The 24,865-nt window shown below is 41.1% G+C and overlaps 1 protein-coding gene across 6 annotated transcripts in view; it reads right to left on the bottom strand.

Annotated features, from left to right (window-relative positions):
• Nucleotides 1–7,959: 7,959 nt before the first annotated feature.
• Nucleotides 7,960–24,865, bottom strand: part of DCLK2 (doublecortin like kinase 2) — a 191,179-nt gene continuing 174,273 nt past the window's right edge. For 4 of the 6 annotated variants that reach the window (XM_077477017.1, XM_077477018.1, XM_077477019.1 and 1 more), the window contains one exon: nucleotides 7,960–10,379. In XM_077477017.1, the coding sequence (XP_077333143.1) occupies nucleotides 10,236–10,379 (144 nt within the window). In that variant the 3' untranslated portion in view covers nucleotides 7,960–10,235. Of the gene's footprint in view, nucleotides 10,380–14,119; nucleotides 14,221–24,865 lie in introns of all 6 variants that reach the window. The other 2 variants (XR_013272322.1, XR_013272323.1) reach the window with 2 other exon arrangements.

Here is a 24,865-nt window from a genome sequence, read left to right as displayed (position 1 = left end):
ATGCCTAATACCCATAAGTGCCGCCTATCAGTTCCAGCCACCTGTCAATGCCATCTATCAGTGCCAGCCACCTGTCAGTGCCAGCCATCAGCGACATCTGTCAGTGCCAGCCATCAGTGCCATCTGTCAGTGCCCGCCATCTATCAGTGCCCACCATATATCAGTGCTGCATATCAGTGCCACCTAATCCTATCAGTGTTCATCAGTGCTAATCTGTATTGTGCTTTGAAAACTGTCACATAACATGAAAAAAAGTATCGGTACTTGTACTGATATCTGGACAGCCCTAGTATCCAACTAACACAATCATCATAATAAATTAAAACGAATAGGTTTATAACTCGTTTCACACAAAAAATACATAGAAAAAAAGTTTTAAATAAAAATACAGTACTGTATACAGTAAATTATACAAAAGCACAACCACTTGCAGAGGATGCACGCATGCTAAGTCATGTAAGGGTTCTCAAACACAGCTTCACATCTTTGAAGGTTCCCAAAGGTTTGTATGTAGTGGGCATTGGGGGTCATTTACTAAACCAATCAGCTTCTAACCCCAGCTTGTTCAATTAAGCTTTAGCAATAAAACCTGGAAGCTGACATAACAATACAATAACAATAACAAATAACTTCAAGAAAATAAGAAATTCCCCCCCCCCCCCCCCCAAGCTGTACCCTGCTCTGGGTGGACAAAGTGAATCAACTAAACCACGGTATGGATGTACTTAGTGGTCATAATGTTATGGCTGATTGGTGTATACCTTATGCCAGTGTTTCTCAACTCCAGTCCTCAAGGCGCCCCAAGAGGTCACGTTTTCAGGCTCTCCATTATTTTATATGGGTGATTTGATCAGTTTCACTGCCTTAGTAATTACCACAGCTGTGTCATCTGAGGGAAATCCTGAAAACATGACCTGTTGGGGCGCCTTGAGGACTGGAGTTGAGAAACACTGCCTTATGCCATAATCATACTGACAGGTAAAGGCAATATCTCATTAGAATGGCATCTGAAAATTGGTGGGATATATTAGGTAGCAAGTGAACATGTTGTCCATGAAGTTGATGTATTGAAAGCAGAAAAAAATGGGCAGTGCCGCTTGTTGGGTCACCATGGGCTTCACAGCCCCATACACATGTCCACAGCAAAAAGCTTCTTCAATGGTCACATGAACATAAATACTGGACTACAGAGCAATGGAAGAAGGTGGCCTGGTCTGATGAATCACGTTTTCTTTTACATCATGTGGATGGCCTGTGTGCATGTGTGTCACTTACCTGGGGAAGAGATGGCACCAGGATGTGGTATAAGAAAGCAAGTTGGCAAAGGCAGTGTGATGCTTTGGACAATGTTCTGCTGGGAAACCTTGGGTCCTGGCATTCATGTGGATGTTACTTTGGTCTCCATCCCTCAGTGGGTCAGGGCTGTTTTAGCAAAAGGGGGCCATACTCAATATTAGGTGAGTGCTCATAATGTTATGGCTGATCGGTGTATAGAAAGGTGAGCATTGTACTGTTTTTTCTAATTGTTTCTTTTCAATGTATATCATTAACTTTAAGGAGGTTTCTTTGTCCGCAAGAAAACAATTTAAATCAATTGATAATTAAACTAAAGGTCTAAAAAAAATTCTGTCAATGGCAATAATACTCCACAATGCTTTCTACACCTTTCATCAATAAAATGTTGCATTTAGTTTAGTTACACTGGCCATAGATAGATTGAAGGAAAGGACCATCTATGGCCATTCCCACTCAAAAGAAGTTGATCTAATTTTCAGCTTCTCTCTAAGCTCTTGTACACACAGTCGGACATTGCGACAACAAAATCCAGCAGATTTTGTCTGATGGATTTTGTCTGAAACTGGTGTTGCATACACACGGTCGGACAAAGTTGTCGGAAAATCTGATCGTTTGTAACGTGATGACGTAATTCAGTTATGACAAGACTACGTTCAGGCTAGTAGCCAATAACTTTGGTCTAGGAATTTGATCTGAGCATGCGTGGCACTTTTTCCGATCGGAATTCTCTACAAATGTCATGTTGTCGGAAAATTTTATAGCCCAGCTCTAAAACTTTGTCGGTCGAATATTCCAACGGAAACAGTCCGATGGAGCCCACACACGGTCGGATTATCTGACAACACGGTCCGGTCGGACATTTTCCGTCAGAATGTCTGACCGTGTGTACAAAAGCTAACAGGAATGTTGGTTACATTTTTATTCATCCAGCGTATGCAGCCAAACAACCGCAGCGCTGATCAGTGTATTCTAACAGCAGAGGTGTCCCCGCTGTCAGAATACAATAACATAGCAGAGATTCTGTAGATGGAGATTCCATTCTTTTTTTTTTCCACCCACTGGCTGATCAAAAAAAAAAGATCCATTTATGGACAGCGTTCGCTTTAAAAAAAGGGACTATCCCTTCAGAAAACTGATCGTTGGGAGCAATGATTATTACTGATCTTAATAAGAAATAAAATGTAAATAGTGTTATGTATAAAACACAGCAGCCTTAGACTTCCATGAAGAGGATGTTTATTGGAAATAATTTACACTTCTAGTACAAAATGAAAACCATATATTAAGAGGATCTAAAACATGGTACCAAGAGAACACATAGCGGGGATGTAGAGAGGGAAATGTCACTCTTCACAAGGAAAGTGCAATGCTGCTTAAATAAACAATAAAAAAAAATAAAAAATTATAATGGTAACATTCGTTTTCAGACTTTCAAGCATAGTCAGGCAAAATGGTTGTTCACTCTGGAGAAATGGGTATGCTCTGTGACAATGTGTCACAAATACAAGGCCTGTAGTTGCATGTTTGTTATGTGTTCCCTCTTTTTATGGGATTTACTTTCATGTAATGCTAATGGCTGAATGGGCAATGTGTCCAATAATGAATTTCTAGACACAGTGCTATTTGGCTCATTTCATTATGAAAGGTAAAAGCTTTGAATGAAGCTAAAGCAACTTTGAATGAAGCTACAATATCTTACAAAGGTGAGTACACCTCTCACATTTTTATAAATATTTTATTATATCTTTTCATGTGACAACACTGAAGAAATTACACTTTGCTACAATGTAAAGTAGTGAGTGTACAGCTTGTATAGCATTGAAAATTGGCTGTCCCTTCAAAATAACTCAACACACAGCCATTAATGTCTAAACAGCTGGCAACAAAAGTGAGTACCCCCCTAAGTAAAAATGTCCAAATTGGGCCCAATTAGCTATTTTCCCTCCCCGGTGTCCGGTGTTTGTGTTACAAAGTCTAAGGTGTGAATGGGGAGCAGGTATGTTAAATTTGGTGTTATCGCTCTCACTCTCTCATACTGGTCACTGGAAGTTCAACATGGCACCTCATGGCAAAGAACTCTGAGTATCTGAAAAAAAAAAATTGTTGCTCTACAAAAAGATGGCCTAGGCTATAAGAAGACTGCCAAGGCCCTGAAACTGAGCTGCAGCACGGTGGCCAATACCATACACCGGTTTAACAGGACAGGTTCTACTCAGAACAGGTCTACCAAAGAAGTTGAGTGCATGTGCTCAGGGTCATATCCAGAGGTTGTCTTTAGGAAATAGATGTATGAGTGCTGCCAGCATTGCTGCAGAGGTTGAAGGGGTGGGGGGGTCAGCCTGTCAGTGCTCAGACCATATGCCGCACACTGCATCAAATTGGTCTGCATGGCTGTTGTCCCAGAAGGAAGCCTCTGCTAAAGATGATGCAAAAGAAAGCCTGCAAACAGTATGCTGACGACAAGCAGACATGGATTACTGGAAACATGTCCTGTGGTCTGATGAGACCAATAGAAACGTATTTGGTTCAGATGGTGTCAAGCGTGTGCGGCAACCAGGTGAGGAGTACAAAGACAAGTGCATGGTGGTGGGAGTGTCATGGTCTGGAGCTGCATGAGTGCTGCCAGCACTGGGGTGCTACAGTTCATTGGGGGAACCATGAATGCCAACATGTACTGTGACATACTGAAGAAGAGCATGCTCCTCTCCCTTCAGAGACTGGGCCACAGGGCAGTATTCCAACATGATAACAACCCCAAACACATCTCCAAGACGACACTGCCTTGCTAAAGAAGCTGAGGGTAAAGGTGATAGACTGGTCAAGCATGTCTCCAGACCTAAATCCTATTGAGCATCTGTGGGGCATCTTGAAATGGAAGTTGGAGGAGCGCAAGGTCTCTAACATCCACCAGCTCCGTGATGTCATCATGGAGGAGTGGAAGAGGATTCCAGTGGCAACCTATGAAGCTCTGGTAAACTCCATGCCCAAGAAGGTTAAGGCAAGGCTGGAAAATAATGGCGACCACCCAAAATATTGACACTTTGGACCCAATTTGGACATTTTCACTTAGGGGTTTAGAGCTTAATGGCTGTGTGTTGCGTTATTTTGAGGGGACAGCAAATGTACACTGTAATACAAGCTGTACACTCACTACTTTACATTGTAGCAAAGTTTAATTTCTTCAGTGTTGTCCCACGAAAAGATATAATAAAATATTTACAAAAATGTAAGGGGTGTACTCACTTTTGTGAGATACTGTAGATCATAAAAGGAATTGATGCCATGTGCTTGGCCAAAGTTCATCTAAAAAGTAAAACATGACTGAGCCTGATGTAATCTTACCATAATACACATATTACCATACTGCAATGTCGATGTCGATATGGACTGCCTTACAATTTTATCAATCTCTGATATATATCTGAAGAAGCATTCATATAGATAATTCCATTGTAAAAGAAAACCTGCCATCTCTATATTCAATGCACTATGTCTCTAAAAGTGCTAAAAGTGTTTTACTGCCAAAAGTATTAGCCATACCAAAACCTGTGGATTCATGTTACCTTACAGACTTCCTGTAACAAACCTGTATTTGTGCTCATGAGCAATTTAATATCTGCCAGTTGCCCATTTTGTTGCTCTGCACTTAAAAGGTCAGTCCACCCAAAACCAATGTTTCAGGTTTTTTTCTTTTTTTTTTGATCTTCTATCTTTCAGGAACCCTATTGGTGAATTATTTCTTTTTTAATTCCTAAGTCTTCTCACTTGCTGTAGGACTAATTGAGGGAATCCCATGTTCCCATATTGATTTCTGGAAATTCAACACCCAAGATTTCCAGTTTGACAGGTACAGACAAGTAAATTAGTGTTATGACAGATGTCCCGTCGTGTTTTTTTGCCTTCCTCTGCATCAGCTGTGGGTGTAGGACTGTGTATATGGACGTTTTCTATTTGTTTATGCATTGGTTGAACTAGATAGACCTGTGTCTTTTTTCAACCAAACTATATAACTGTTGGAATATCTAATGCCAAGTACACACAACCGGACTTTTTGACAGCAAAGGTCCGATGGAACAAATCTGTTGGACAATTAGATTGTGTGTGGGCTTCATCGGATGCTGTCCAAAAATCCAACGGACTTTAGCAATAGAACATATTTTAAATCTTCCCTCCAAAACTCCGCTGGACCCAGTTCCTATCGGGAAACCCGTTCGTCTGTATGCTGGTCCGACAGACCAAATATGAAGCAAGGGCACCTACAGCACCTGCCCGCGAGAATGTTTCCAGAGCGATCCTATCATACTGGTTCTCGGTTGCAGGGTACAGTACATCTCGCGCTTGCTGCAATAGGAAAAATACATTTTCCTATTGCAGCGAGCACAAGAGAGGCGACAATGTCCCTTAGGTCTGGTATGGATTCATATGGATCAACATGGGGACAAGGTGCTTTGGGGTGGGGGGCCTTCAGGGTGGCCACCTTTCCCAAAGCACCCACCCCTCATGTTGAGGGCATGTGGCATGGTACGGTTCAGGGGGGGGGACGCTCACTCGTCCCCACCCCCTTTCCTGACCGGCCAGGCTGCGTGCTTGGATAAGGGTCTGGTATGGACCTTGGGGGGGACCCTCACGCTGTTTTTCGGCTTAGGGGATTACCCTTAAAATCCATAACAGGCGACGAGGCTGGCAAGGTGATAAAAGCGGTGAGATTGACTTCCTTTTCTAGTCCTGTCGTAACTCATCACGTTCAAAATGAAAAGACTTTAGTCCGTGTGTGGGAAAGTCCATTCATTTTGAAGTCCATTGTAACACCTTCGAAAGTCTGCCAGGAAGACTGTCGGACTTAGTCTGCCGCAAAGTCCAGTCATGTGTGCATAAGTTCGTTCCTTCATTCAGAAAGTCCGTCGGGCCTTATCTGCTGGAAAGTCCGGTCGTGTGTATGTGGCATAAGACATATAGAAATCCAGGGTATGACTTCAGTCCACCAGGCACTGGACTAAACCCTTCTATCCTTTCCAGGCAAGGAAGCTGCCATCTAGCCTCTTTTTGATCTGCAACTGTCATGGTGCTGCACATGTGATCAGTTATGAAACTAGCGATTTGATGCTTTGACAGTTTGGTTGAGAGCACAAGCAAATGTGACAGTTACATTCCTGACATGTCAGGAATGCTGTTTTTTAAAGCTGTTAAATTGATTGGATTAAGCACCCTGAACCTCCCACGGTTTTGTAATGGCGATCTATGATTGACTCAACCCTACTACAAACTTACATATATGAGCCACAAGTGTCCCAAAAAATGTGAAAAGACATGGGGTAACTGGGTAAATATCAAGATTTAACAAATTTAGAGGACCTCTGGACAGGAAATTAGAACACTGAATGAGATAATTGTGACTCTCTACTCTTTCGATAGCTTACCCTTGGTTCCCCACTTCTCTTCTCCCTCCTCTCCCCCTTTCCTGACTCTTTTCTCTCCCCCTCCCCCCTCCCCCTTTCCTGTCTCTCTTCTCTCCCCCTCCCCCCTTTTTCTTCTTTCTGTGCCCCTTTTTCCATTCTCTTTCCCCTCACCCCAGGGGTAAATGTACTGTCAATTCATTCCGGACAAGAATCTGGTCAAATGTGAACATTGAAGATAATTCTAGATCTACTGTACTAACTGCAAATGTAAATGTGCTTAGTTCAATACAAAATATAGAATATATATCAACAGTATGTGCCTTAACCTCCCTGGCGGTATGATTATTTCAGATTTTAGGTTCTGAAAGCGGTACCATTATTTTGTATGGAAATTTGGCGTTTTATATTGTAGGCCTGTAATTCTTAGAAATAATTGATTTAAATCTGTCCAAACAAGAGTCTAATAGACATCCCAGGTATGATAAAATATGAAATCATAAATTATAATATATAAGAAAATAAATAACTCTAAATAATAACAAATAATAATATAATAATAATAATTATTCAATAATGTAATCAAATCAAAAACACTGAAATATGCTGAGTTGCAGAATTATCACTGTCATTACTTTTAGTGTTTGATGACGAATTTCCCCACAAATTACTATCGCTCAATTCTGCGAGTGATTTTAATTTATTATCGCTGTTTTCTAGCTGGTCTATAACCACTTTTGATGTAAACTGACATTTTTTGGTTGCTATGGACAATCTCCAGTTTCCAGGCATAAAGAACAGTATTAATAATATAAAACTGCATGCAGGACACTGGACAGACCACTAGGGACAAAGGGGATGTGTAATTATTTGATACAGTACTGTAATCTGTAAGATTACATTATACTGTATCTATACTATGTATTTTACTTTTTGAATTTGGCGCCGAACTCCGTCCCCTGTGTGTCGCAACGCTCGCAGGGAACGGAGCTTGGCACTGTGACAGATCGAGCGGAGGACGGCTCGCAGATCACAGCGGGGGGGGGACATCGCTGGATCCAGGGGACAAGGTAAGTAAACCCCTCCATGGATCCAGCGATGCGGTCCCGAGTCTGGCTCGGGAATACCGCTTATGGTATTTAAATCTTACCCCAAGCCAGACTCAGGAATACCGCCAGGGAGGCTACTGTATATTATTGAGGTTTTTTTTGTTGTGAGTTTTTTTTCTACTTCCACTTTTCATTTCTCCTTTTGGAGATTAATAAAAACGTTTCTATTAAAGGGGAACTAAGCCCATCAATTTTTTTAAAATGTTTTACCCCAAAACAGTTACATTCAAGGCAAACCATGAATGATAATTATTACAGCTAACTGTGTGCTTTAAATATGAAAAATTAATTAAACAGTGTTTTTGGTTTGTCGTGCTCAGATGCAGTGAATACCAACATAAGCAAACTCCCCCAACCATGCATATCTCCATGCCTTTTTTTGTATTGAAAAACACCTCCTAACATTTCTCGCCATGGCCATTTTGAGTAAGAGCAGATGAATCGTGTAGCATTTACTTCCTGGAGTCCATCTGCCCCTAGCTCAGGCAGGCATGCAAGAGGGCATGCCTATGTACATTTTCCTCTTCCACTCATGAAGACTCAGGAGGTGTATGAAATTATTTACCTAGGCATGGAAAACAGGGAGTAACGGAAGCAATGTTAGAAAAATATTTTACATTTTTTTTTATCTATTTACTAAAGCTAACAGCGTGAGGAATTAAAAAGTAAATGTTGACTGAGAGGGTGAAGTTTCACTTTAACTAAACTGTCAAGCCATCAGATGGCTGGTGTTATAGCTGATCAGAGGTGAGGCATCGTGACAACTGCAGACCAAGCAAAGGTTAGGATGGCAGCCTCCCTAGATGTAAGGAAGAGCAGGGTATAGGTCCACTTTAACCCTTTGACATTCTGCTCCACCGTTTGGTAGAGCACATTTTGAGTCACGCTAACTCATTGAAAAATGTGGACTTTAAAGGGTTAAAGCGAAGTGCACCTTACAGACATATCCTAACTGGACCTCAGGATCCATTAAAAAAAACATTTCATGCTAGATGGGCCCTGAACTGATGTTTGTATCATTGGTTCATCGAGATTGTAGTGGCTAAGGACATTTTCCATATAGTGATCAGTATGGAATAGTTTAAGACCTATAACATGCATATTTTTCATCACAGATGCCTTTTTTGGTGTTCCATTTAGTGTGCATTTGGTTCCAAGCTGACAATGGATTGATTTTGGAACACTGGGCAGCATGGTGGCTGAGTTCATAGCAATCTAACCTTATAGTGCTGGGGTCCTGCATTTTATTCATATCAGGGATATTATCCGCCACATCTTTGCGGGATAGTTAATAGGTTTCTGGCAGAAGACCAATGTGTGTGAATCCCATTTTATGGATGCACAAATTTATTAAAGATAAAAAATACCTCATGCACCAATTATAATTATTTGTATTGTCTTTTCAAGACAGCAGATTGTTTTTACCTTAGAACTGTAAGATAGTACGAGCATAAAAAAAAAACTACATTGAAAAAAACATCAGTAGCATCAGGCTGGGTTTTATTTTTCACTTCCATTCTGAAATGACTATAGATTGTAAATCAGCCTTTAGCCTGCACATTCCTGCTGGTTGTTTGCTATTATAGAAGTGTATTAAATAAAATTAATGATTTTATTTTGCTATTTGCACTTTGTGTTCTTTTTTTGTCTGGTTGCAGCATGCAGCAACTTTTACATTCCATTGATAGATGTTTGATTACTTATTTTACATACTTGCAGGAGCTGTCTATGTTGGTAGTACAACAGTCAATAGATGAAAAGTTGAGTTAAAATAAATAACCATTGTCCAAAAAAAATTATTTTTGAAAGAATGATTGTTAGAAATGATTTTTAAAATACTGTAAAAATGGCCAAATTAATTATATTATTTTCTTATTGTTGAAACCTGTTCAAGATCTTTTGTGGTTGGTAGAAAAAATAAATGGATTTTTATTCTCATTTTAAATCAACACTGAGCAAAAATAGGTCAAAATAAAGCTGCTTTCCTTGTGGTTAATGATTTGAAAATTAATGACATAAAATAAAATGCTGCTATTTCACAGATGACGCTAGGATGTGCTGCAGATCCTCTTCGGAAAGTCTTATTAGTGTTAGCAAATCAGTAGACATTGATCAGTAGTAGACCCTACTCCATATGGTAAAACAAGGTTTTGAAAGTGTCTAATGCTTTTAGAAGCTGCCCTACCTAATTATGGAAAGAAGTCTCAAAAGAAGACCATAGAATAGTCTCAACTCCAACAATCTAATTAGTCCTCTAGGTTTTGAAATGAAAACTGATGGAAGGTTTCTGTAAAAGGAAGCAAGACAATTTGTCTTAGAAATAAAAATCAAACATGTCATAAAGTGGGCATCACCCATTGGATTTGGTCATTGATAATCCTCATGGTAAGCAATCTACTGCCCAGAAAACTTGGCAATATGGTGCAGGTTGAGTTGATCACATCAATCTTGTAGATTCCAAATCCTGGTGAAGATCGTCACTTGTTGCTGTCACCATGCGGGCTTTCTCCAAGTTAGTGGCGGTATTGTCAGCAGACCGTTTGGCGCAAAACCTCTGCCCTTCCTTATCAAGAGCTGTGTTCTAAAAACAAGAGTTAATAATCCATTTCTACCAATTAATAAATAAAAGAAAATAAAAATATCAAATACACAAAATTAAGCAATTAGTGTGTAAATAGGCATGCACTGTGCAGTGAAAAGGAGAAGTAACAATGACAAAACTTGTCCTGGTCTTGTTTAGACCTTAGATTGGGGATGTGTTGATCTTTTGTCTAACTGACCACAAGTTTCAAATAATTCTCAGCCCCTTGTGACCACCCCTTAAACCTACATTAAAAAAAAACTTTTTTCAAATAGTCTTTACTAATCATGAAATCTTTGAAAGCGTCAGCATTAAGATACCAATACTCCCTGAGAAATTTAGATTACATGGGATTATTTTATTGACATGTTTTGTCCTGGAGGAGTACTGCAGTTTATGCAAATTATAATCACCTTTAAATAAAATCTGTAAACACATGTTTTTAGAAAATAAGTCAGTAAACAAATACTATGCTACAACAAGTCAGTAAACAAATACTATGCTACAATAAGTCAGTAAACAAATGCTATGCTACAATGTTTGGTGCACTAAAGAAAACAAACATTCATTATACAGAGTAACACTGGACATAACACAGAAAGGAAGACAAATGTATTTGCATACTCTGTTGCAGAGCTGCTATGTACTTGTATACAACACAGCATTAAACATTGCAACGTAAATGCAAAACAGTGTATTAGGTCCATGCGGGGGCAGTGGGGGGTGAGAAGAACAACAATGCCAACACTGCTAATTACCTTCAAAGGAGCAATGTGCAAAAAGTACATCTGCACTGTTACAAGGACCATCTGGAAAAATTGAGTACTGTCCGAGATACTTTTTTTTTTTTGTTCACTAACATACAATTTTTCAGGACAAGCTTTCGGGGTATGTGCCCTTCTTCAAGGTCCAAGCAGTATCTTAAAGAGGCAGACATACCCCAAAATCTTGTCCTGAAAAACTGTATGCTAGTGTAAATTTAAATTTAAAAAAATATCACGGACAGTACTCAATTGTTTCTGTCGCAAGTGCACTAATACGGCTGTAATCAGCCCAAGCAATGACCATCTGGTAAACTCTCTGCAGTTTCTGTATTCTCCAGCAGATGGAGATTACAGACCTGTTTAATTTTCCCACTATGAGTACCCATGTAAAGAATCATGTTCTAGTAAATCTCAGTAAACCATATTTTTAACATTATGGTATTTAACATGTGACTTGAGCTAGCAGTGTCTTGTATTGTGATAATGCTCATATATTAATTATATATAATAGACTATCTCAGTCTGTCAGTCACCGTTTCGTCTCCTTCTTTCCAATGGAACAGTTATAATGTTATGTATGTGTGCAGCAGATAAAGCATTGCAGATGCAGTTAGTACATACCATTGTCCTGGACCTATGCAGAGGGAAGCAAGGCAGGCGTTTGGAAACAGGAGGGATGTAGGAAAGAAGCAAGGGATAGAAACTAGACTTACTAAAAGCAAAGTCAACAACATGAAATACAATAAAAACAATACTGAATATACACTGCACACGGCATTGCCAGTGCGCATGTTATATTAAATACAGCACATTATAACTCACATTGATATATATAGTGATTTTGTATTCATTTGCATAAAATCTGTTATGTAGAGATATACCAAAACATCTGCCCATTTTGAAGAACTATAGGGTTCTATTTGGAAATGCCCCATACATAACCTAGTAGTATAAAATGAAATAATCTGCTAATTGGCCTGCTATTAAAGCTGAACTGTGGGAGGAGGGCTAAAAACACAAGTGAAATACATATATGGCAGCTGCTTTACATGTCAAAGGACTTTTATTTATGTCCATCCAGTCCTGTATACTACACATCCCTACCACACAGCACAGTTTAACCAGGCAAGGAAGGAGGCCAGATCTTTCTGGGCTGCAGTTTTTACTGCAATGCTTATTTACAGGTCTCCTCCACACCACCAGCCTGTGACAGGACAATGAAAGGAGAAGCAGCACACTGCGCTTATTGCTCTCTCCTCCTATAAGCATTCTCATTTCACTGCAGAACACCCGATCTGCGGCTTATTCTGCTTCTCATGCCCCCTCTCTGAACTCTGCTATAGCAAGTTAAATGTAGGTATTTACAGTGCTTGCACTGAAAAAATGAAACGTAAATTATGTATTATTCATTACAGAGCTGCAAAAATGTGAGCCTTTCAGATTTGAAAATGAGAATGTGTAACCAAACCTTTAACATATTCTAAAATGTGCAATTAGCTTAAGCAGCTGGATGGGGTGTTTGAGTAACTTGTGTTACTTTTAATGAATAATTATGGCTTTACTTCTCCTAAATGCTCTTGCTTCTAACCTGGTTTTGGCAGCATAGGAAAAGAATGCAAGCCATTTCCATGTAAAGGCTTTTTCCTTCATGTAAAGCTGCACAACATAACAACAGATTTGCATATGGCATTGAGCCAATCCTTCTGTGGCAGCAAACTCTTGGCTTGTACTAGTAAAACTGTTGCTGTCAAGTAGGTTTAGTCACAGCAGTGCTAACTTGTACCATTGTTGAACCTTCTCAGTGACAGGACCACACTGTTAGCTCATCTTAAAGTAGTCATTTTCTTTTTACGATATCTTAAATATAGAAAAATCAGATGTGTATTAACTGTGGGTCCTGATGATGTACTACGGAGCTTATGACATTTACCAGTCACCAATCAGCAATAGTGAGACCATTGAGAAAATGGGAAGAGCGCTGCCTAAGGTAACAAAAAAAGGATACAGTACTATACGCATTTTGCCTGTACTATGCAAGTGAACATTTTTGGCCTGACTGACTAAAATGTAAAGCAAAAAGTTTGCATTTGTCAAAAATGTTTTAAACTTTGTGCTTGCATTTGTGCTTCACTCAAAAAAAATAAAAAAAATTACATTGCTGCACGCTGATATAATTTGTGTGCAAAGTAAAGTAATAGAACGTGTTCCTGGGGGGCTACTATCGTCAGGAGCCATGATAAGCAGGGCAATTCTACATTACCTGCCAAATTAAGCAAAATATAAAAATACAAAAAAAAACTAAAGAAAGAAAAAGATTTTTAAAAAATAATTTTAAAAGATTTAAATACCAAATCTATATAATAGTGTTGAAAAACAGGGAACATTTAACAATGAACCTGCCCTCTGGTCATTAAAGTTCTAAGCTTTTACATCAAGGGTTCCATCTTGCTTGTCAGAAGCTAAATTTCACATTTCAGCAAGAGAAATTGAGCTGTCTCAGTGTCACAATGAAAACACCTGAAACATAATGATGAATCAGCTGCATAACATGCAAGTTTTATATAAACACATCACATTTTAATTTGCAAGCATATATTTTTGCACAGTTAAGTTGTACAAACAAAAAAAATGCTTATGACATCATAGGAGTGGTAAAATATTAGTGAATCAGGTTTGGTTGAAAAAAAAAATGCACAAAAAACAGGGCAAAATGAGAAATGGTAATTTATTTTACTATTTAGTGAATCAGGCCAACTGTTTTCGGTAATGATTTTAAATTCATGTAAATCCATTTAATGTCTTAAAAAAGAATTTTGCGTTAGTAGGCTTTTTACAGACATTTGTAAAGAAAGTTCTAAGCCATTTTAAACACCTCCACCAGCAAGGAGTGAAGAGCAGCGTAAAAGATTTGAGCAAGATAAGAGTGGACATGCATGACTTATTCTATTTATTGTGTCTATTCTTATAGCTCAGTACATTATGTCTTTATACCAGGCCTTTGCGCCACACTCATCTCCACTTGTTCAATAATGCAAGATATGTAGACCAGAGGCTTCTTGTTACAAGTCAAAATCAAACTGTGAAATGAAATGTAAATGTTATTTTGTAAGTTGTAGAGTAACACCAGGAAACCTTATCTACTTTAAAAGTGTGGCAATGGCAGATTTTGAGCCTATGGTATGTAAACATGGGTATTTGTGATCAAAGCGAAACATTGAACACTGAAAGATGACAGTAGGATGTTTAATGTCAACATTCATGTTGCTAGGCAGGGCCGTATTTAATATTGATTGAACCCATGGGCAAAAATGTTGTTGCCCCCTCCCCCATGCAGTTTCGCTCTACACCTGCTCTGAGACATACAATAATTTGCAGCTAGACTCAAAATCTGTTTACTGAATCAGATCAGGCAGCGATTGCAATTGGTTGCCAGAGGATAGTGTATGATTACTGCTCACTGACTGGTTGCTAGAGGTTACAGCACACATTACTGTTCACTGATTAGTTGGTAGAGGTTACATCACATTATTTATGCTTGTTGATTGGATGCTAGAGATTATTGTACATCAATACTGCTCATTGATTGGTTTCTAGAGGTTACAGCACACATTACAGTTCACTGATTAGTTGGTAGAGGTTACAGCACATTATTTCTGCTTGTTGATTGGTTGCTAGAGATCACTGTACATCAATATTGCTCATTGAGTGGTTGCTAGAGGTTACTACACATCATTACTGCTTATTGATTGGTTGCTAGAGGTTACAGCACATCATCTCCTCACTGCCTGCATACCATGGACTGGAGAGGTGAGGGGACCCATTAATAGAGAGAAAACTCAGACTGATCACAGGAGTCCTAGGATCCCTAGCAGTGTGTGGGGGGGGGGGGGGGGTGATAAATGGCAATGCTGATTTTTTTTAAATTTAACCAACTACTAATATAAAGAGGAGTTTTAACGCTGGCCACAGTGCAATAGGGGTTTACACTGACCAATAATGTAAAAGAAACATTCACAGTAACTACCAATGTAAGGAGGGATTTACATTGACCATCAATGTAGGAGGACATTCACATTGGCCACTAGTGTGAATGAAAGGATTTTACACCAAGCATCAATGTAATGAGAACATTTACACTGACCACCAATGTAACTGAGCCTTTTAGCCTGCGTTTACATTTGTGTGTGTTGGGAATGCAGGCAAAATCGCATTCCTGACACCACAGAAACGTGCTTCCCTTTAACAGATACACAGCAATGCCATTAATTGTTAGTGACACCCTCACCCATCTGCTTACATGTGCCTTAGCACCGTGTGAGTTTGAAAAAGGGTTAGGGACTTTCTTCTGCACTTGTAGCTCATACAGCAGCCCCTTGAAATGAATGGGCTGCCCTACACGTGACCTACATCTTTATCCACCCTGTCAATACACCTTTGCATCCTAAAACCCATGCTAACCTCTGCACCTCAAACCTCCCCCATCCTCTCCACTCCATCCCTCCACCCCTTTAACTCTATGTGCCTCCTCTGTTCATCTTTGCACCCACTTTCCTTACCTCCATGCATCCCCTCTTTGCTCACCTGTGCACCCCAAACTGTAATTCCTTCTCTGCCTACCTCTGCACTCCCCACACTACCCCCCTCCCCCCGCACTAATTTTCTTACCTTTGCAGAACAGGCTGATGGTAGGCTTAATTGAGTATAGGTGACGGTGGATATGACCTCAGGGAGCATGATATTTATATTAATGATGACGGTCCGTCACTTTTTACATATGAATGCTGACAATATTTACATATCAATGCTGGTATTTACATATAAACACAGGGTCTGCAGGTGAGTCATCTGTACACAATAGGGCAGAGCTGGGCAGCATTAGTAACAGAACTTCACACTAAGATATTGGGATTCAGCACGGGACAAAAAAACTCAAGGGATGAGGGAATTTAAACTGGAATAATTGGCAAGTATGAGGCAGCTGCTTTGGGCCCCACAACAATGACAGGGCCCAGGGCAGCTGCCCCTTTTGCCCTGTCTGAAAGATGGCCATGTTGCTAGGCATTCTTCATAAGTATTGTAAACATTGTGATAAACAAAACTTGATTCTTCATAAGTGTAACATTGAGGCCATCTTCTATTAGATCGACGTCCTATTACGTAACTAGGTAACTTGGTCTAAATGAAGCATGAGATCACCCAATGCATATGTACCATAAAGGACTACCAAGAGATTAATTCCATAATGTTGCTGAAGAATGCATGGAAAACTCAATTATTGGTATTTTATTAGGACATTGCAAGCTTATAACAGGCGTCTAAAGGTTTGTTAGTGACTATATCTTGGCACCTGTTGTATGCATCTATCCTCCTAACCTTCTCAGTATGCAATATCTAAAGACTCCAAGCTTACTACCATTATTTGTCTGATATTTTTGGAAATTATTATTACCCTTAAAGTACTTATTTAGCAAATTCAGCTTAAAGAACTCAGATGTATGTAAACAAATTCCATTAAAAGATCCCCGCTTTCACCTCTAATTTTAACCCAGTTCAAATTAGAACCCAGGACAGATGTTTGTTCATGACTATTCTTTCAAAATGTTGGCAGAGCTAACATCAGATCACATTTTTATACTTGGCACGTTTAACATATTGTAACAATATTACATTTTATTTTAGGGAGTTCCTTGGTCAGGCAAATTAGTGGAAACACACGAATCTTGCCCTGAATTGTTTATTATTTTAATTTATAACATGTTTGTAAAGGCATTTTTTCACTCACCTGTGAAGGGGTATTGCACAGAGTAGCCCTGAACCTCCTCTTCTGGGGTCCCCTGCCAGTGATCTGTGTCTGCCCCCATAGCAAGCACTTGCTATGGGGCAGGCGTGCAGGCTTAATCCTGAGATGGGCTGTGTGTGTCCATCGTCACACATGGTACAGCTCATCCCCGCCCCCCCCGTGTGTGTGTGTGTGTGTGTGTGTGTGTGTGTGTGTGTGTAAAAACTCAACAAAAATCTTCCTATAAGATTAGATGTGCATTTACCATATTTTAGAAATTAGGTAATGTTATTTACCTGTGAAAATCCCCCTGTGTAGACACCCAAAAGACCCAAGACTGCTGCAGGGCACCACCATCTTGGGTGTGATGTTGACAGTCTCAGCAGACTAAGAGCTTTCACTTGACACTCTAATGTAATTGCCAGAGGAGGAGTGAAGCAGGATACTTTTAAAGGTTATGCAGGGAGATGAGGGGAAGGATGGATAGTACCAGAAAAGGAGAGGGCTTAAATGTAGAAGGTGGAAAAGCGCTCTGATACAAAATAGACTCTCTTCTGAAGAAGTCAAATTTACTAGCAAACTCAGAGGCCCACTGCAAGTGAACAAAATAGTTTGTATCAGTAATTTTGTTTCTTGCACTACAGTACAGGACAGAGGACTAGTTTGCTTGCATCTTTAGGTGACAGAACACTGGCAAAACAAATCTGTTGGGAGCCCCCATATAACCTTTCTTACTCCCAGCAAGCCTCTGTTTTGTAGCAAGCAATAGGAAGATCACAATGAGAAGGTGCTATGGACCTGTGTCTTGCGTGTAAAATTGTTTTCTTGGAGCACAGCACAAGTCAAGCATCTCATTTTAGTAAAGTATAGGGCTTTGGGCTAAATCATGTGTAGCACCCCCTAGCATTGCTAGAGTACTAGGGTCAGGTTTTTGTTAGGATGGCAGCCAAGCCTGTGAGTTTTTCTTGAGTTAACCAGAGACTCACAGGCAGGGTCACTGAGACCTCCCCCCTACTTCTAGAACTCTCTGGAGACTTCTAGAAGCATGGGAGGGTAAGTAAGTTGGAGCTGTCTGGAGTGTTCTGAGGGCCCTGACTAATCCCCAACAGATGTGTTGGCAGGGGAGCAGGCCCCCTCAAATACTTAGGGTCAGCCCAGCTGGCGCAGTGGAGTTTGGGTGGAAGCTAGAGATGGAGTGTTAGCTGTCAGAGTCTTTTGAGAGTAACCCCCTAGTCTGAGGGGCTGGGGGAGGTGAACTCGGGCTTGGGTGCCGAAGGGACCCCTCTTCAAGACACACAGGGGGATCCTGACCAGGGGGCATGGGAGCAAGAAGAGGACAGCAGGACACTGCTGGGCAAATCTCCAAGGAAGTAGACAGCCAGGTGGTCTGGTGAGTGTACAGTCAGAGGACTGAAAGGCATGCTTGAAGGGACTGGGTGCAAGCAGTCTGGAATGGATGCAGAGTCAGGCTAGGAGGGACTCTGGAGTCTTAGGAGGGCTAGTGAAAGGGGCAGCTGCAGCCAGGTGGGCTGGTAGTGCCTGAAGAGGTGGCACTGGGATCAGTAGCCACAGGAATAGAACAGCTAAGTACTGGGACTTATTTTCTGCTACACTAACAAGGGGACCCATGGTCCCTTCCTGCTAGGGATCTAACTGAGTCTATGTTGGATCATCCTTACTGTGCAGCTGGTCCTGGGATGTAGTTGTAGATGTAGTTCTACAAGCAAGATAGAAGGAGAAGTATATATACTGTGTGTATATAGTTTGTGTCCCTGAAGAATTCTTTCTGTGCTGATCAAGTGGGCATGTCATAATACCCTCTCCCTATCCAAGTTCAACTCCCTAATAAAATACAAAAAACAAAGCTGCAAGGACTGATTCCTGACTCCAGTGTGTGTGGAGAATTATGTGTGCCTGACTGTGCACAGTGGGATATACCCATATTCACCAATGGCTCCTGTGGGGGTTGCACTACACATGGGACATCCAAAAGCAACTAAGTGGAGGGAAAAACAAAGAAATGCTAACAAGACTGCAAAAAAAAAAATGGGCAAAAGAGAGTTGACTAAACTCAGAGGACAGCATGGAGTACCTTACATCCAAGATGCAAGTAGAGTTTTACAAAACTAGTCAGACCTAGAGGTTGATCCCGAAGCTGAGTCTGTTTGTCCCATGTAGACAAAATGCTGAGTTTTACTTGTCTGGAGTGAAACTGGGCATACAGGACTGCTTTAAATTAGGCCAGTACCAGGCCCAAAACCCTCATGTAAAAGTTATTAGAGGGATGGCTCTTGGACTGAGGGATCCAAGCATGCAATGGACAGACAGAAGATTGCCCTGAAGAAGAAAGACCCTAGACAAGGCTGTATCTAGGATCATGGTTAGGCACTCCAAGAGGTGAGTCGGCTCCAGCACTGACTGAAACTGAGATCCTATCTGATGTTCTGCAGAGTCTGCATTATTCACTGAACATTTACTGCAAGTCCTATAACAATAGATTGTTCAGCTATCCCATGAAGTGGATACCGTAAGAGCAAAGCAGAGCGAGGACAAGAGCCAGCACCTAGATAAAGACCCAATGTGTATTGGCTTATGTATGGACTCTGTTGGATGGTAGTTTGGCTGTTTGGGGTCCGCTTTACTTTGGTCTGCCAACTTTATAGCGGACTCCATGCTTTGGTTGGGTTCTACTTTCGAGATGGCACATATATATATATATATATATATATATATATATATATACTATTACACCATATATATGTATATCATATAATGGAGGCAGCTTCCTTTGATGTATATATGCATGCCTGTATACAGTATCTCACATATACAGTACCTGTCCAAATTGGGCCCAATGTGTCAATATTTTGTGTGTCCACCATTATTTTCCAGCACTGCCTTAAACCTCTTGGACATGGAGTTCACCAGAGCTTTAAAGGTTGCCACTGGAATCCTCTTCCATGCATCCATGACAGCGGAGCTGGTGGATGTTAGAGACCTTGCGCTCCTCCATCTTCTGTTTGAGTAGGCCCCACAGATGCTCAATAGGGTTTAGGTCTGGAGACATGCTTGGCCAGTCCATCACCTTTGCCCTCAGCTTCTTTAGCAAGGCAGTGGTCGTCTTGGAGGTGTGTATGGGGTCGTTATCATGTTGGTATACTGCTCTGTGGCCCAGTCTCTGAAGGGAGGGGATCATGCTTGGCTTCAGTATGTCACAGTACATGTTGGCATTCATTGTTCCCTCAATGAACTGTAGCTCTCCAGTGCCGGCAGCACTCATGCAGCCCCAGACCATGACACTCCCACCACCATGCTTGACTGTAGGCAAGACACCTTTGTCTTTGTACTCCTCACCTGGTTGCCGCCGCACACAATTGACACCATCTGAACCAAATAAGTTCATATTGGTCTTGTCAGACCACAGGACATGGTTCCAGTAATCCATGCCCTTAGTTTGCTTGTCTTCAAACTGTTTGCAGGCTTTTTTGTGCATAATCTTTAGAAAAGACTTCCTTCTGGGATGACAGCCATATAGACCTATTTGATGCAGTGTGCAGCGTATGGTCTGAGCACTGACAGGCTGATCCCCCACCCCTTCAACCTCTGCAGCAATGCTGGCAGCACTCATACATCTATTTCCCAAAGACAGCCTCTGGATATGATGCTGAGCATGTGCACTCAACTTCTTTGGTCGACTATGGCAAAGGCCTGTTCTAAGTGTAACCAGTCCTGTTAAACCACTGTATGGTCTTGGCCACCATGCTGCAGCTCAATTTCAGGGTCCTGGCAATCTTCTTATAGCCTAGGCCATCTTTACATTATCAGGAAAGGTTTCATCCGCTGGTAATATCTATCATTTGGCATGCAGTACTGAGGTCCACCAGCAGGTGTCTCCTGGCAGTTTGGAACTGTCAGGAGAGCTTTTCCCTGCTGGTGTTATGTCATCTTTGGGCCGCAGTACTGGCGTTCACCAGCAGATGGATCCTGGCAGTGTGGAGCAGACAGCGCCTCCTGCAATCAGGTATCACCTGAGGCCAATTGCAGGCGTGCATATAAATACCCTACAAGCATTCACATGTTGGCCCTGGTATCTTCCTTGTGCCCTGATCTGTACCTGTGACCTGTGAACCTGAGCCTGTACCCAATCCCATCCTGATCCTGTCCCTCCTGTTACCTTGCATTCCTGCCCTACAGCCTGATCCCTTTGCACCTTCTCCCATCTGCTAATTTCCTGTGTATGACCCCAGCCTGCCTTACGTTTGTGATTCTGGAATTGTCCTTTCTCTGCTTTATTTGCTGATCCCCTGTGATTGACCCTCGCCTGGCTACATTTAAGATTGCGGTACTTCCCTTATATTGTATATAGTTACTGTTGTTGTGGGTCACTGTTTGGTTGGTTGTTCACTATTTGTATTTGGGGTGTTTACTTGCTCACTACTTATCTTTAATAAACTTTATATTATTCACCTTACGTGCGTTTTGGTTTCCTCTTTGCAGTCGACACAGTCTGGTCACACCTGTTTATGACAATGAGAGCAACAATTCTTTTTTTTTCAGATCCTCAGATAGTTCTTTGCCATGAGGTGCCATGTTGAACTTCCAGTGACCAGTATGAGAGAATGAGAGCAATAACACCAACTTTAACACACCTGCTCCCCATTCACACCTGAGACCCTGTAACACTAATGAGTCACATAACACCAGGGAGGAAAAATTGCTAATTGGGCCCAATTTGGACATTTTCACTTAGGATCTACTTACTTTTGTTGCCAGTGGTTTAGACATTAATGGCTGTGTGTTGCGTTATTTTGAGGGGACAGCAAATTTACACTGTTATACAAGCTGTACACTCACTACTTTACATTGTAGCAAAGTGCCATTTCTTGTGTTGTCACATGAAAACATATAATAAAATATTTACAAAAATGTGAGGGGTGTATTCACTTTTGTGAGATACTGTATGTGGACACACATGCATTTCATTGTGGATTTTTCATTGGTCCAGTATGGTTTAGCAAATGATTTTATGTGCACATCCGGTGTGCATGTGTGAGGGCACATGGATGTGTGCGCCAGCACATGCATACACATCTACATGGGACGATTGGTTTATTGTCATATATGTGCATATCATTTTTCACTAAGTCGATTGTTTTTCACGTTTTATGTATGTATATTTATTTTTTGTTTTCCTTTTTCAAATTTTTTTATTGGTTTACGGTATTATCTATAAATGTTTAAGATCTATTAGTTGTCTCAGTCATTGTAATGATTAAGCACAAGATGTATGTGTGAAACGCATCTACGTGACCACAGTTTGGTGTCTTTGGTGTTATCTTTGTGAAACAAAATAAAAGGGAATCGGAAGTTCTGGATGTACAGCCATTCTTTCTTCTTTCCAAGACCCAACGTGCTGTGGACAGGCCAAAGGGAAGGGTAGCATATTGCAAATGTTGGATGCCCACAGCAAAATGCAGGTAGTGTTGATGAAATGGGTAAATGTGAAAGGTGCAAGTTGGCATCTTTGATGCCCCCCCGAGGCCAGAAGATACTCTTCCTGAAGAGAATGAATGACTTACCTAGCTGATTGCATAGGGAACTTTTGAATCTGGAGGAACTTTGAGGAGCTTCATATTCAGACTGGCACAAATGCCTACATTTTCCTTGGGAACAGTGAATAAGTTTGAGTAGAATCCCTAAAACCTGTTTAGAATCAGAACGGGGGCTTTAACTCCCTGAGATAGGAGCTGTCTAACAGCAGCAAATAATTCTGCCCTTTTTTGCAGGGAAGATAGCAAGTTTAAAAGCATAAAGTGGGGTGGAAGTAGGGGATTTATCATCTGTGAAGACACCAAAGAGGCATTCCTCGAAGTAAGGCATCCTTTCCATGTGCGTCTTACTGACAAACTATAAAGAATCCACTGCATATGGACAAAGAGGAGGTTCATCCTAGACATTTGGTGAACCGTGTCCACCAAATTATCCACACAGTAGTATAGGACAATAGACAGGTGTTCTAGTTGCTGAATAATACACAGATGTGGAAGAGTCATTCACTTAGTCTAGACCAGGACATGGTAACAATGGCAGGTTGCATAGCAGGAATGGCCAGGAAAGAGATACCTTAAAAAGAGTCTCTAACCGTTGGTCAACTGGGTCCTTGAAAAAGGGACATCTTGGAGAGGGACAGCAAGGGTATTCTTAAGACAAGAGGTAGGAGGCACAACAGCAGGAACCATTTTTTTTTTTTTAAAGAAACCCCTCCTCAATAAGGTATTGCTGAGGAAATGCTTATTAGAGGGTAAACCTTTCTCAGGATGAGGCCAGTCCCTGTACAACACAGATTCCATAAGTGAGTGTACAGGAAAGGTTTAAGCAGGTTTAGGCATTTTAAGGGACCCATTAGCATATTGTGCTTCCTCTTGTATGAAATAATCAGATGTCAAAGAAGGGCCAGCACCTTCCTCCTCTTCCTCTTCCCCCTCAGGAAATATTGTACCATTGAGAGGTAACTAGTAAAAACTGAGGCTTGCTGGAGCTGTTTTTCCAGTTTCAGGGTCCCATTCTCTGAAGGCACCAGCATTTAACCCATGGTCTAGACCAGAGGTCTCCAAACTTCCTAAACAAAAGGCCAGTTTGCTGTCTTTCAGACTTTAGGAGGGCCAGGCTGTGGCCAATGGGAGTAGAAAATGCCCCAGCATCATTTGTAGTCCACAATATCTCAGGTTTGGTTGTCATTAGGATTAAAAATGTGTTCAGTTGGAGGAGGAATAGTGCCTTGTCATTGGTATTAGTGGCAGGAACAGTGCACCATCGTTGGTGTCAGCAGGAGGAATTATGCCCTATTATTGGTGTTAGTGGGAGGATTAGTGCCCCATCATTGGGGGTCAGTGGAAGGAATAATTCCTCACTGCTGGTGTTAGTGAAAGGAATGGTGCCTCAACATTGGTGTCAGTAGGGGAGATAGTGCATAAAAGGCCAAACAAATGCAAGCAAATAGCCACATCTGGCCCTCGGGCCGCAGTTTGGAGACCACTGGTCTAAACTAAAGTCCTGTGACCTACTTTTTTTTTTACTATAATAGTGTACCACCCCAAACACCTTTCTTATCAAAAGTCTGAAGATGAGAACTGCTGTGTTCTCTATGAGAGCAAGCTGGCTATCTCCAGCCATACACAATCACAACTACTGTGCTTAAATCAGCAATGTTTCTGCTCCATGCTGATTGGAGAACAACAGTTCTAATGCCGCGTACACACGACAGGACTTAAGTCCGGCAGACTTTCGACGGAGTTCTGACGGAGTTCTGACAGAGTTCTGACAGAGTTCTGACGGACTTTCCGAATGAACGGACACACACAATCACACCAAAGTCTGACCGATTCGAACGTGATGACGTATGACTGGACTAGAATAAGGAAGTTCATAGCCAGTAGCCAATAGCTGCCCTAGCGTCGGTTTTAGTCCGTCAGACTAGCACACACACGAGCGAATTTCTGGGTCCGGCAGAGTTCTGTCGGAAAAATTTGAAACATGTTCCATTACTAAAGTCTGTCAGACTTTTGCAAATCAAAAGTCCGCTGCAGCCCACACACGTTCGAATAGTCTGCCGGAATTGTTCCGTTGGACCTTTAATGTTGAAAAGTCCGCTCGTGTGTACGGGGCATTAGTGTATAGGGGGAAATGCTGGAGATGTACCACGGTTCTCATACAGAGAGCAGCAATTCCCATCTTTAGCATTTTGCCATGGAAATTTAGTTTGGGTGGAGCACTGATAAAACAAAGAAAAAAGTAGGACATTAAGAGAGTAAAAGTCTTTCGTGACTAACTTATAAAACTGGATGTAAGAATATGATATAATTATATATGTTGTATAGATAAGATATGTGCTTCAACTTCATTTCACTTGGCTATGATATCAGTAATGGATAGGCACTGCTGCC

This window comes from Lithobates pipiens, unplaced genomic scaffold (genome assembly GCF_037356315.1).
Source record: "Lithobates pipiens isolate NorthernLeopardFrog02 unplaced genomic scaffold, aLitPip1_a1.2 Scaffold_13, whole genome shotgun sequence".
Classification (NCBI taxonomy): domain Eukaryota; kingdom Metazoa; phylum Chordata; class Amphibia; order Anura; family Ranidae; genus Lithobates; species Lithobates pipiens.
Note: the sequence above shows the minus strand (reverse complement) of the source record. Positions and strands in the feature narration are given on the sequence as shown.